The sequence below is a fragment of the Mya arenaria genome, chromosome 1, assembly GCF_026914265.1.
Source record: "Mya arenaria isolate MELC-2E11 chromosome 1, ASM2691426v1".
Taxonomy (NCBI): Eukaryota; Metazoa; Mollusca; class Bivalvia; order Myida; family Myidae; genus Mya; species Mya arenaria.
The window spans coordinates 43,108,449-43,122,807 of NC_069122.1; the positions used below are offsets into that span (position 1 = coordinate 43,108,449).

The 14,359-nt window shown below is 32.8% G+C and overlaps 1 protein-coding gene across 4 annotated transcripts in view; it reads left to right on the forward strand.

The window, feature by feature from the left end:
* LOC128228853 (uncharacterized) overlaps positions 1–14,158 on the forward strand; it is a 50,952-nt gene extending 36,794 nt beyond the window's left edge. For all 4 annotated transcript variants that reach the window (XM_052940383.1, XM_052940390.1, XM_052940398.1 and 1 more), the window contains 2 exons: positions 7,299–9,862; positions 11,354–14,158. In XM_052940383.1, the coding sequence (XP_052796343.1) occupies positions 7,299–9,860 (2,562 nt within the window). In that variant the 3' untranslated portion in view covers positions 9,861–9,862; positions 11,354–14,158. The remainder of the gene's footprint in view (positions 1–7,298; positions 9,863–11,353) is intronic.
* The last annotated feature ends 201 nt before the right edge of the window (positions 14,159–14,359 follow it).

Genomic DNA, 14,359 nt, shown 5'->3' on the forward strand with positions numbered 1-14,359 from the left:
AAATTGTTTTCTATCTTATATTTTTTAATTACAACAAAGGCAAACCGGCAAACATAACAAAAACTAGCGAACGCCTCACACAAAATGCAAAGATAATTGCACAAACCAAGATTTGCATTACGCATTTTCAATTATTGTTATAATTTAAACACGCATGATATATAAGTTCATAAACATACAATGAAAATATAACCGTGGGATCAGCATAAAAGAACACCTTTCTTTATTTTGAAAACATGTCTTGGGAATGTCATTTAAATTAAATTGAGAAGTTTTGTGAACCCTGTAAAACTTATAGTTGTACTAAAACCTGGAAGAAGTGTTTAATATAAACTGTAGTTGTGCATAGACTAATGTTTTACCAAAATAGGTCTCTTTGAATTCCTTCATAGCCTTGACTCGACATCCGCCATCACTAACTTCAAAATATTCACAAGGTAGATCTGTTTGTTGGCCCGCTGTGATACTTTGTATCGCTCCTACCTTTTTTGGCAAAATCCGTAGAACAAATGATCAGTTTGTTGTGGCCTTGTTTCAGTTATAAAAAATAAGTTATATCTAAACATTATAGTGTATCCCAATCATTGAAGTCGATTTCCTACCTCGTTATGAGAGACAAAAAAACATAAACTCAACAAAAATAATCTAATAAATCATATTGTTCATATACACGAAAATGAGTGTAAGTGTTAGGCAAAATAAAATATAAAATATTTTGTTCTGTCATCTCATCATTAACTTTATTTTCAATTTTAAGAAATTTATTTCTGAATACCATTTCTTAACCAAATGAAATCAGTTTTATGGACAATGATTGAACTATATTATTTTAAGATTATTAACAAAAGTATATAAATATGGAAATGATTTTTAAAGTCTTTTTAAGATATTTAAGAGCATAACTGTCTTCATATTTGTAATTAAACTATTTTTTAAATAATAACACATTCCAGCGCTCTCTCTATCTTTTTATTAAAGAAATGCGCATGAAGAAACAAAGGATTAAATTTACTTTTGGCCTAAACCATGATGTATATATATTAAATATATATATTAGCACACTTGTTATTCGTTGAGTATATGTATATTTACATGTATAAGCTACCTGAATGAATATTTCGATATGGCATTGTTTTTTCTGATAATTCCTATAAAGGATATGTACATTCGAAGCTCTACCACAGTTTTGAAATCGTTAATTTTAAGAATTATTGATTGCCTTTCACGATGTTTTAATGCAAAACAGTATTTAAAAAAGTGAATCGTATAACAAAATCCCATTACTTACGATATTGGTGTCTTTTCACAAACATTATACAAATGTCAACTAATGATATTTTGTTTTTATGATCTACACTTGCTATATGCTTTCCGAGTTGACATCTCAATTGTAAGAAAAAGTGTTGCAAAATTACTGTTATAGTCCGATCAAACATTCAATCATATAATGATAAAAGTGCTTCATTATTTTTAACTTAGCATCAATGAAAATACGTCTGTTATTTGCCAGTATTTGCAACTTAAATTACATGCTTGATACGAATACCTTTTAGCAATAACTTAACTAACGGAACGAAAAAAACACAAACAACAAACCATTGATCTCTACAAGTAAGAACCAGACAATGAAATCACATATAATCAGTAAATTGAAATTGTATCAATTGCCTTCCTTATCTATATGGTACAAATGTTTCTAAGCCTTATTTACTTTTGTTATATATTCTACATGCTTACACGACTTCGCCCACCACCGAAGTTATTAAAGTTATACACGAGGGCTTAAACGCGGTTGTATTCTTTAATTTACGACGGAAGTAGGTGGATTTGTGCCAGGTTTTCAAGGGAAACTTTCAATTAGCGTTCGTATAAGTCAATAGCGTTGTAACTTATCAGCACGATGTGTATTGCACAGTTAAGCTTCGCCTACTTGTTACCGTGCCAACATGGGAGTTTATGTTAAGGCGTGACAAAGAAATCAATCTCAAACATGGTACAACGTCAGCTAAATTATCCGTACTTGAGAAACACCCAATTAAGAGTCAGACAAAATTAATTCAAGTAAGTTCGGTAGTTTAACGTTGGAAAATTGCAATACTTAATATGTTTGATACCCATGCTTTCATATATAAGAAATTTTACAAACATTTATATACAATTAATTAGCTATTAGAATGTTAGACTTCATTTTGCTAAAACAGTGCTCAACGTATTATACGTCATCTTTAATGGTATTCAGTTTGAATATTGTGGTTGGTTATATAATTAAACCGTACAAAGATTTTAAATGTACTCTTAACCTTGCATTGTTCATAATAAATATATGCATGGCTGTTCTCTTTGTTATTTTGTTTGGTAATAACTATACTTATAAAATTGAAAACTATTTAACTTTTGTTTACACATGTATTTATTTTGACAGCGTATTATTTATATACGTATACGAAATAAAAAAAATAAAAAAAAAATATATATATATAAGTGACAATATTTATTTCTAAACATACAATTATTACCAATTAAATACTATTTAAAATGTATATTGTAATAAGCAAAACGATGTGAAGAAATAGAATGCTAGCATTATAAAATAAATTTCTCGTCTTTAAGGATATCATTTTTTTTTTTTTAAATCTTGAAATTACGAATTATTAATCTCGTTAAAATAGTAATATTTTCACCTGATATTATTGTTTTGATGTTACAAACATTAATTATATTTGGCGCATAAACTTGCCTTTTGTTTCGACAGACTTAGGTTCTTGAAATTAAAAATGAAACATAATACATGCATTCTAATTTTGGATTAATTAAAATTATTATATTTTTTATTGTTAATTAAATTCCATGAATAGAAGTGTTTACTAACAAAGTCGATCAATTTTTTATTTTCAGCGCAAGAATTACATGTATTATGAAAAGTGTAAAAAGGAAAAGACGGTACTGTTATTCATATAATTACGATGGATGATAACTAAAATGTAATGTAGATTACGTACTAGCTTATGCAAACACAACCAAAATGATTGAGATTATACATGAGAGCATTCGGGCACACGCACGCACACGCACACGCACGCATACTATAAATATATTAAAATGCCTTATGTATGTTTTCATTAATCGGAAAATCAATAAGAAGGTTTAAAAAAATCATTCCAAAACGTTCAACTTATTAGTATGGGATTCATATCCATCTTTTTGTATATTATTGAGAGAATCACGATTTTCATAACATCAGTTAGAAAAATGCATATTTTTATATTTTATTTTAATTGAATGTTTTGTAATCATGATATTCAAAAATCTAGAATAAATGATACTCCCAAGAGGTTTTATTTTCTGACAATCCCAAAATAGTTATTCCATTGTTTCAATGTTAATACTTCTTTTAGGTGATTTACTTAAATCGTGGGTGTTTATAGTCCTCAACCAAGACATGAAATATTATCAAGGATTGACAATTAGCGACTGGTCAAATATAGCCTAGTAAACTGTTCTAATTTAATCACAGTGTAATGATTGACGATCGGCGACCTGTCAATTTATAGGAAATATTATGACAGGATTCGATGTAAACGCGTATCCGGATGCATGTTTATACACAGCACATAGCGTCATAAAGGTCGTCAGAAAAGCGTCCTTTCGTATTATTATACCTCACGTATATTCTCTGTTCAATTCCCTATGCCCGAGCGGTCAATATTTTATAATATTGCCCGGTAATGTTGACTGGCAAGTAATATCACATGCGCAGAAAAGATGCGCGTGCGCTTTAGAATTTTAATGGCCGCATTAATAATAAGAGCTGATGCCCGCACAATATTTATATTGCATAACAAAACCGTTCAAGTTATCGACTACGATATGGGAAAAAAATAATACTATTTTTGTCAGGACATCAGAGGCAGTGGAAACTGATTTCTTAACCTTTTGCCTCTCATACGGAGGCCGATTGAAATACATTAGTTGAGTCTATAAAGATTCCAAAAGTACAAAAAGGTCTAAAAATAGGCATTTTTGGTTTCCCAAGGCTGAGGTGGTAAGCGCTTATTAAAATGTGTTGTTAATCTGGTTACAACCGGTGTTTGCATTATTTCTAAACGTCATTTGCAACAAAATGACAGCTTATAATGTAAACGAACAATAATTACAGAATAAATTGATTAAATTTGTAAGTTGTGTAATGGTAAAAAATCTTATATATGTATATAAATGAAACTGTGTTCGGTGTAATAAAATAGATATTGCATGGCTTCCAGTGTGACAGTTCATTTTGTCAACATTCGGGTAAATACTGTTACCCTCGGCTTCGCCTCGGGTAACAGTATTTCCCTCATGTTGACAATATATACTGTCACACTGGAAGCCATGCAATATTTATATAATGTTCCGTTTATTATATGTCCCTATGGTTAATGCCGTTTTTTATCGAACCGCTTTTAGTTTAGTTCAACGTAACTGCACTTAGCGTTTGCCGTACATGTTAGGCCAACTAGAGCCACAAGATTTTTTGAAATGCTTAGTTTCAAGAAAGCAAGGATAGCATTAATCGGGGTAAATCTGTAAATGCCGGTTAAACTTCACACGACGATATGTTTGATCACTCGCTGATTGTCAATCATAATGCTCCGGTTAGCACGATACCATTCGAGCAACGGTATAGGACGATATATTTGACCAGTAAACAGTTGTCCATCATTGCGCTCTTCCTTGATTAAGTATCAGCTGAAGAATCTAAAAGTATTTGCGAAGGAATTCATGAGCAAGTATATACTATCTTTAGATGTTTATGTTAAGTTAATTTGTTGAACAATAACATGACTATACTCACAAAACGTAGCAGGCCGAAAGCCTTTCAACGCTTTAAGTTCTTTGATTCAAAACGGTAGCAACATAATATATTGTGATATATTTTACATAATGTTTTTTTTAACAATATCAACGTACTTTAGAGAAACATATTTTCAAGATCGTACTGTAATTCTATTTGAAATTATTCCGAATGCATTTGATTGCTGATTTGTTTTTATATTCAAAAATATGCAAATCAAAAATTATTAATCCGATTGATTCATGAAGTCATGTTCGGAATAGAAATTCCGGGAAATATCATTTTAATTCTAAGTAGCAGTAAGAGTTTATTTAGTATTTTTTTCGTGAATAAGTTATCTAAGGAAGCGGAGCGGAAATTATTCTTTGAAATTCTTACTGTCTTAGTGTTAGCAAACACCCCCCCACCCCCACCCCACAGTGCATAAGCTTTGAAATTAAGCCGAGCGCCTGTCAAAAAGACCTGTTAATCACTGCAAGATATTGTAATGTCCTTTGCATATGCAAGCAGTAGGCGTGTCGATAACACAGTCAAAAAAAAATTAATCACGAAGGGTCGTCTCCAGCAATACGTAAGGATTCTTCACAAACAAGAAACTAAGCATTTCAAAAAATCTTGTGCCTCTAGTTGGCCTAACATGTACGGAAAAAGTGCAGTAACGTTGAATTAAACTAAAAGCGGTGCGTTAGAAAAGGGCATTAATCAAAGGGGACGTATAATAAACGGAACATTACGGAAGGGCGCTTTTCTAACGAACTTGATGACGCTGTGTGCTGTGTATAAACATTTATCCTGTCACTTGCATACAAATCGGTCCAATAACAAGGGCCGTGTAAACTTTATGATATTAGGATAGTAGATCACGTGATGCTTATCTACAGTCAGGTGGTCATGTGACCGCGAACACGAAATTCCTTTCTATATTCTGCAATGTCAGAGGAAAAACACAAATAGTGTTTCAGTATCTTATCGATAGACCGCAACCAACCGAACTCAACAATCACTCGCCCATAAACTTCCATAACTCTGCATAATAATGACATTGGCAAAACAATCGACCTGGAAATGTACATGTGATGTAAGAATCTTACCCCACTCGCATTAATGACAAAATCCCCCTTACAACAGAAATGAATGATCTCTCTGCCGGTACATTTCTGAACATCCAACACTATTAACATAAATTAAATCCTTTTAGCATGTGGCGTTGTTTGTAAACACTCGTGATCTTGAACCATGACCTGTGTACTGTACTCTGTGACTTGCGGAATAATTGTTACATCATCAGATACAGTTTGGAGACTGATCCATTTTTATGTATTTTAAAAGCTTTTTTATGTTTTGAAATGATATTGACGTATTAATATGACTTTGAATACAAACGTATTGAAAGAAGTTGAACAGTTTTGAGAACTATTTTGGGGGCGATTTAAACATTGATTCCGAGTGTAATGACGTCACAGGGAAAAACAGTTGCCCCCCTTACTTTTAAAGATGCTTAATAATTTTAAGGTTATTAATAGTGTTTAATTAAACAAAGTAACATGATAAATAGAATACTAGGTTAGTGCCGTGAATGGAGAATTAAACAATTAAAATATAATAACTTTAATTAATCCAAAATTAGAATGCATATATAATGTTTCATTTTTTAATTTCAAAAATTTAAGTCTGTCGAAACAAAAGGCAAGTTTATGCGCCAACAATAATTATTGTTTGTAACGTCAAAACACTAATATCAGGGAAAACTATTATTGTTTTAACGAGATTAATTAATCGCAATTTTAAGATTTTTAAAAAAGTAAAATTAATATCCTTAAAGGCATGAAATTTATTTCATAATGCTAGCATTCTATTTCTTTACTTCGTTTTGCTTATTATAATACATTTGAAATATTATTTAATTGGTAATAATTGTATGTTTAGAAATAAATATTGTCACTGATATATATGTATGTTTTTATTCCGTCATTAAGAGACACAGATATAAAAACATATATAAATAATAGGATGTCAAAACAAATACATGTGTAAACAAAAAGTTAAATATTTTTGATTACTATAAGTATAGTTATTGTTATTACCAAACAAAATTACAAAGAAAACAGCCATGCATATATTTGCTATTAACAAAGCAAGGTTTAAAGGACATATAAAAACTGTGTACAGTCTAAAATTTTAACCAACCATAATATTCCAACTGAATACCATTATAGGCATTAAAGATGACGTACATTACGTTAAGCACTGTTTTAATAAAGTATAACATAATAATAGCTAATTAATTGTATTCAAATGTTTGTAAATGTTCATATCTATGAAAGCATGGGTATTTTCCCTATTAAGTATTGCAATTTTCAAAGGTAAGACTACCGAACTTACTTGAATTTTTTGTCTGATTATTACATGAATGTTCTTCTTTATACATATATATAATATACATATGGTAAACATTGTATTTCAGGATTGGCCACTATCTAACCTAACGAGTGTTAGCTTGGATAACATTGTCATGTCAGCAGGGTTGTTTACACGTCTTGTTAGTATGGTGATACAAACGCGACATTCTGTGGACTGTACGTTAACAGACTGTACAATAGAGTTTGAGGAGGACGTGAGGCAGATGGAGGTTGAGATGGAGAACCAGCCCGGCATACAGAAGGTGGATCCACTGCCTGCACCACCTGACTATACAACAAACATTATATTAGATAATATAATCATGTCAGCAGGAATGTTTAGACGTCTCGTTAGTATGGTGATACAAGCGCGACATTATGTGGACTGTACGTTATATGAATGTACAATACTGTCAGAGGAAGACGTTAGGGATATAATGGCGGAGACGGAGAACCAGCCCGACTTACAGAAGGTGGATCCACTGCCTGCACCACCTGACTATACAACAAACATTACATTAACTAAGACGCCAATGTCTGCAGGATTATTTAGACTTCTCATTAGTATGGTGATACAAGCGCGACATTCTGTGGACTGTACGTTAGATGAATGTACAATACTGTCAGAGGAGGACGTTAGGGATATAATGGCGGAGACGGAGAACCTGCCCAACTTACAGAAGGTGGATCCACTGCCTGCACCACCTGACTATACAACAAACATTACATTAACTAAGACGCCAATGTCTGCAGGATTATTTAGACTTCTCGTTAGTATGGTGATACAAGCGCGACATTCTGTGGACTGTACGTTAGATGAATGTACAATACTGTCAGAGGAGGACGTTAGGGATATAATGGCGGAGACGGAGAACCAGCCCGACTTACAGAAGGTGGATCCACTGCCTGCACCACCTGACTATACAACAAACATTACATTAACTAAGACGCCAATGTCTGCAGGATTATTTAGACTTCTCGTTAGTATGGTGATACAAGCGCGACATTCTGTGGACTGTACGTTAGATAAATGTACAATAGAAGAGGACATGAGGCAGATGGAGGCGGAGATGGAGAAGCAGCCTGCCCTACAGATGGTGGCTCCATTGCCTTTATCACCTGACTATTCAATACACATAACATTAGATAATATGATCATGTCAGCAGGAATGTTAAGACGTCTAGTTATTACGGTGATACAAGCGCGACATTCTGTGAACTGTACGTTGAATGAATGTGCAATACTGTCAGAGGAGGACGTTAGGGATATAATGGCGGAGACGGAGAAGCAGCCTGCCCTACAGATGGTGGCTCCATTGCCTTCATCACCTGACTATTCAATACACATAACATTAGATAATATGATCATCTCAGCAGGAATGTTTAGACGTCTAGTTATTACGGTGATACAAGCGCGACATTCTGTGAACTGTACGTTGAATGAATGTGCAATACTGTCAGAGGAGGACGTTAGGGATATAATGGCGGAGACGGAGAAGCAGCCTACCCTACAGATGGTGGAATCACTGCCCGCATCACCAAACTATACAACATACATTGAAATTCAAAAGTCTTACATATCAGCAGAAACTTTAGTGAGTCTTGTTAGTATGGTGATACAAGCGACACATTCTGTGAACTGTACGCTAAATGATTGTACAATAGAGTCAGAGGAGGACATAAGGCAGATGACAGCCGAAACGGAAAAGCAGCCTGCCCTACAGATGGTGAATCCACTGAGCGCATCGTCTGACTACACAACAGACATTACATTAACGCGGATGAAAGTGTCTGCAGGAATGTTAAGACGCCTCGTTAGTATGGTGATACAAGCGCGACATTCTGTGGACTGTACGTTAGATAAATGTACAATAGAAGAGGACATGAGGCAGATGGAGGCGGAGATGGAGAAGCAGCCTGCCCTACAGATGGTGGCTCCATTGCCTTCATCACCTGACTATTCAATACACATAACATTAGATAATATGATCATCTCAGCAGGAATGTTTAGACGTCTAGTTATTACGGTGATACAAGCGCGACATTCTGTGAACTGTACGTTGAATGAATGTGCAATACTGTCAGAGGAGGACGTTAGGGATATAATGGCGGAGACGGAGAAGCAGCCTACCCTACAGATGGTGGAATCACTGCCCGCATCACCAAACTATACAACATACATTGAAATTCAAAAGTCTTACATATCAGCAGAAACTTTAGTGAGTCTTGTTAGTATGGTGATACAAGCGACACATTCTGTGAACTGTACGCTAAATGATTGTACAATAGAGTCAGAGGAGGACATAAGGCAGATGACAGCCGAAACGGAAAAGCAGCCTGCCCTACAGATGGTGAATCCACTGAGCGCATCGTCTGACTACACAACAGACATTACATTAACGCGGATGAAAGTGTCTGCAGGAATGTTAAGACGCCTCGTTAGTATGGTGATACAAGCGCGACATTCTGTGAACTGTACGTTATTTGAAAGTACGATAGAGGAGGACATAAGGCAGATGAAGGCGGAGATGGAGAATCAGCCCCTTCTCAAAGTTAGGGAGTTCAATGAGAAAACCTCTTTGGGGGGTTCGAAAGCATGGTTCATTAAGTTCACCATAAACATATAAAGGTAAGTGACATGCTCACTATTACTTGAAATATATGAATGATAAAACAGTTAAAAACAAAGACGCTTATGTAAATTTCAACTGAATATGTTTAGTTAACATTAAGATTTAGCAAGGCATGTTTATGTTTGTATGCAAATAATTTCAATAAGCAGCTTCACGAAAAAACATGAACATCATTCGGATAGCATACTAGTTAAAAAAATCATTTTGATTGATATTTGTTATTTTATTACCATTTCTTTTGTTATTATTGTGCCAAGTTGTATATATTTTGAATTTTAAAAGGGATAATTATATGACTCATTCAATAAAAGTTCGACTTATTTCCGTTCTAAGATTATCTTATAATTCACCATTTTTAGTCCATTAAAAAAACAACGCCTAATGCTTCCACTGAAAATAAACGGAATTAAAGTATCAATGTCAAGCTTAAACTTACAAGACGTGTTTTCCTCATGATAATTACAATTTAGATTGCATGTATCATAGATAACCTAGATGAGTAATTTAGTTACGTAAGTTCAAACAAGAGCGTAGTGGATGAAATGACTACTTTGTATCATATTGTCCAAATGACCGTGCAATAAGTAAACAGTGTATTTAATAATAGCGTTGGAGTTTATCTAAATGTAATTGTTGAACGGTACTTCTGGTTACCGGTCTTATATCAAAGTCAAAGTATACATAAAAGCAGCGATGACTATCTCCATGTGGTACAAGTATCATTGATCATTAATAATTTAGTCGTTATTGTGATAAGACCATGGTAATCTGATTTTCTCGGTCACCGGGCGGGTATGTTGTTAGCTTTCAGGAAAATAAATCGTTACTGGTTGGATACCTCAGACCGGGCTTTTGTTAATGTTTATACTTATTTAATCCAAAAACTGGTACGAATAATCTTAGAACTTCATTCATGTCAAGGTACAAATGAATACTCATATTTAAAAAATACCCAAGTCGCCAGCTGAACAAGGATTTTTCTTTCTTTCCCGAGTACCTCAATACTGCCTATTTCAAAAGCATATATTTAAGTATGGGTATGTGTGCGTGCTCTCTTCCGTGCGTCCGGGTGTGCCTGCGTAAGTGCGCCTCAACCATTCTGTCCGGAGCATAACTCTTAAAGTATCTGTAGTATGGACTTCGAATTCCGAGGGAAGAGTTTGGGTAGAAATGCAATGTACAACGTGTAAGTCGTGATAGTTTAAAATGTGCAAATGACGTAAGACACAACTGAAATAAAATAAATACCTACCCATCGTCCATATATATTTTGGCCGTAAAATCGGAAACAAACAACAAGTTATCTATGATGTATGCACACAACCTAGAAATAATGGATGTTCTGATCAATATTTGATGAATTTAATTTTGTTGTGTGTTTTTGAAATGCAATTATATAGTATTCGAGAACTTTTTGTAATCAGCATGTTCGCATCAATTATTGTCAACATCAGTTTTATGTTTTAATGTTCGTATTTTTGTTACAGGTTCCGACACCTTACCTTTTCGGTAAATATGACTCCTTTAGAGACTTCACAGGCTTTGAGTGGAATGAGTGGGATGAGGTTTAAACAATGGAATTTTTCACAAATGATGATTTATAGCAACCACTATACGAACTGGTGTGAAGAGGTTCATCTTTATAGGCTTAAGCTTGGGATCAGAGAGTTTTATTTAAAAACATATGTATGTCCAGTACGCTTAAGTTTTAAAGATAACTATCGTTGTATATAAAGTGTCATATGTTGATTATGCCTTGCTAGTGATTTCAGAGTTCCTTATTTCTGTTCATGTTTTGCACGTTAAAGAACGGAAGTTTAATGTCACTATATTATAAAGATGCATTTTTTTGTAATTGCCTTGCTCGATATAATAATTTCAGAATGCATTATTCCTGTAAGTAGATGTGTATGTGTTTATTTTTATTTGCATGTTTTGTAAGTTTAAAATATTTTCAAGGGACTCCTTCACGTTCTTTATGGTAAATTATCAATAAATTCATTCCTTGTGAAATGTGAACATATTTCTGCTTTCAATTTAACAAAAACATCATCAAAGTTCAAATAATAGCTTTCTTTTCAATATGTATATTAAAGACATGACATAAAATGCTTTGTTTTGCCGAATAGAATCAATAACGCTATTGAAGATGTAATCATATTTCATTTCGGATTAACAAAATACTGCTAAATGAGTGCCTGCCAGTTGCTCTTTGGTGTTCATCAAAGTAAGTGAAATGTTTTCAATCAATTTTAAGAAAATTGTTGCCAACATTCGATATGTGAGTGAGTCCCTTAACATTTGTTTGTAAAATTAGTTATATTTGTGCAAATATATAGTGTATGCTATAGTGGTTTTAGAATATATTAAATTACTGTACACAGAGTTTCTTTCGATTAAATATGTATGTTCATTATAGTGATTTGTTTGACATTTATCCGTCTGGAAATGTTTTAAATGTTTTGTACCAAACTATTATTCCGAAGTTCATTGTTCACTGCTCGTAGAATTTCATTTGTTTTAATCAGTTTTGTAAATTATGCCGATTCTAGAGTTCATTGTGGTTACGAATAAAGGTTCTTTGGTCTATTCAATATGCTTTTTTAATATTATAAACGCCTTTCATGTGCAATGACGCATTAATCGTAATTATTTTAACATTTCATTAGTTGTACACGCATCGTCTATAACCTGATATGTCACACAAATAACCTTCTAAATTTTACTCTAATGACCTATTACATTTTACACTAATGACAAACTATATTTTACACCAATGAACTACTTCATTTCCATTTAATTTGCATTCATGTAAATATTTATTTATTCGGATTTGTTTTGCTTTGTTATTGTTATATAGTAAACATTTTAATTGTTATATAGTACAATATTTCCTCATCAAAAATATGAAGAAAAAAAGAAAATTCATTGATATATTGTAGGTGATCGCAATTTAAAATCCAATTGAATCAATACTTTGATATAGCTGACTGGAAGGCATTTTTATTTGTACATATGTTTTGGTTAGCATTGTCTTGCTTTATTGGATGACAGTTCACATTTTTCTGTTCGAGCGATTTTGTACATGTACATATTCTATAATGTTTAAGCATAAATTGTACGCTGATTTCCATTCTCACAGTGAGTGTTTGACATATTGTATACTAAGACGTTTGTGGTATAATACCACAATAAAATATGAAATTTTGTAGTACCAAGGTGTTTGTTTGGCCTACTGTAGACCGAAGAAGTTTGTGTGACATTATGTTGACCCAAGATGTTTGTGTGACATTCTGTAGACTCAAGATGTTTGCTTGACATTATGTAGACCAAAGGTGTTTGAGTCATATTCTGTAGACCCAAGCTGTTTGTTTGACATTCTGTAGACCCAAGGTGTTTGCTTGACATACTTCATTTTACCAAAACGGCCTACTTTATTTCTTTTTGTTTGTAAATCTTTATTTATTCGGATTAGTTTTTATATGTTGAAAGATGCTCACAGCTTAATACATATAAACATTTATCTGTAGTATAATGTATTTCTTTGTCATCAAAAATGAAAATATGAAAAAAAGAAAGATCATTGTTTATATTTCTTATGTTTATAATGATATTGTTCATTTATTAAACTACGGAGATGGTACAATAGCATGGGTTAAGAGGTGCCTACAATTTATTTACTTTTCATATGTTTATATGTTAATAATCACATTTTTCTTTTATTGCTCATTTATTGAACTTAGTAGATAGTACATTAGCATAAGCTGAAACTTGTCTACACTGTATTTACTTTTCACATGAAAATAATTATATTGTACATTTATTGACCTTATTTTCTTTTCACATGTCAATAATTATATTGTAAATTTATTGACCTTCGTAGATGGAACATTAGAATAAGTTAAGAGGTGTCTACAAGGTATTTTACTTTTCACGTTGTATTAATTATATTGTTAATTAATTGACCTTAGTAGATGGAACATTAGCATAAGTTAAGAGGTGTCTACAAGGTATTCACTTTTCACGTGTTATTAAATATATTGTTAATTTTATTGACCTTTGTAGATGGAACATTAGCATAAGTTAAGAGGTGTCTACAAGGTATTTTACTTTTCACGTTGTATTAATTATATTGTTAATTTATTAACCTTTGTAGATGGAACATTAGCATAAGTTAAGAGGTGTCTATAAGGTATTTACTTTTCACGTTGTATTAATTATATTGTTAATTTTGTTGATCTTTGTAGATGAAACATTAGCATAAGTTAAGAGGTGTCTACAAGGTATTTACTTTTCACGTGTTATTAATTATATTGTTAATTTTATTGACCTTTGTAGATGGAACATTAGCATAAGTTAAGAGGTGTCTACAAGGTATTTACTTTTCACGTGTTATTAATTATATTGTTAATTTTGTTGACCTTTGTAGATGGAACATTAGCATAGGTTAAGAGGTGTCTACAAGGTATTTTACTTTTCACGTTGTATTAATT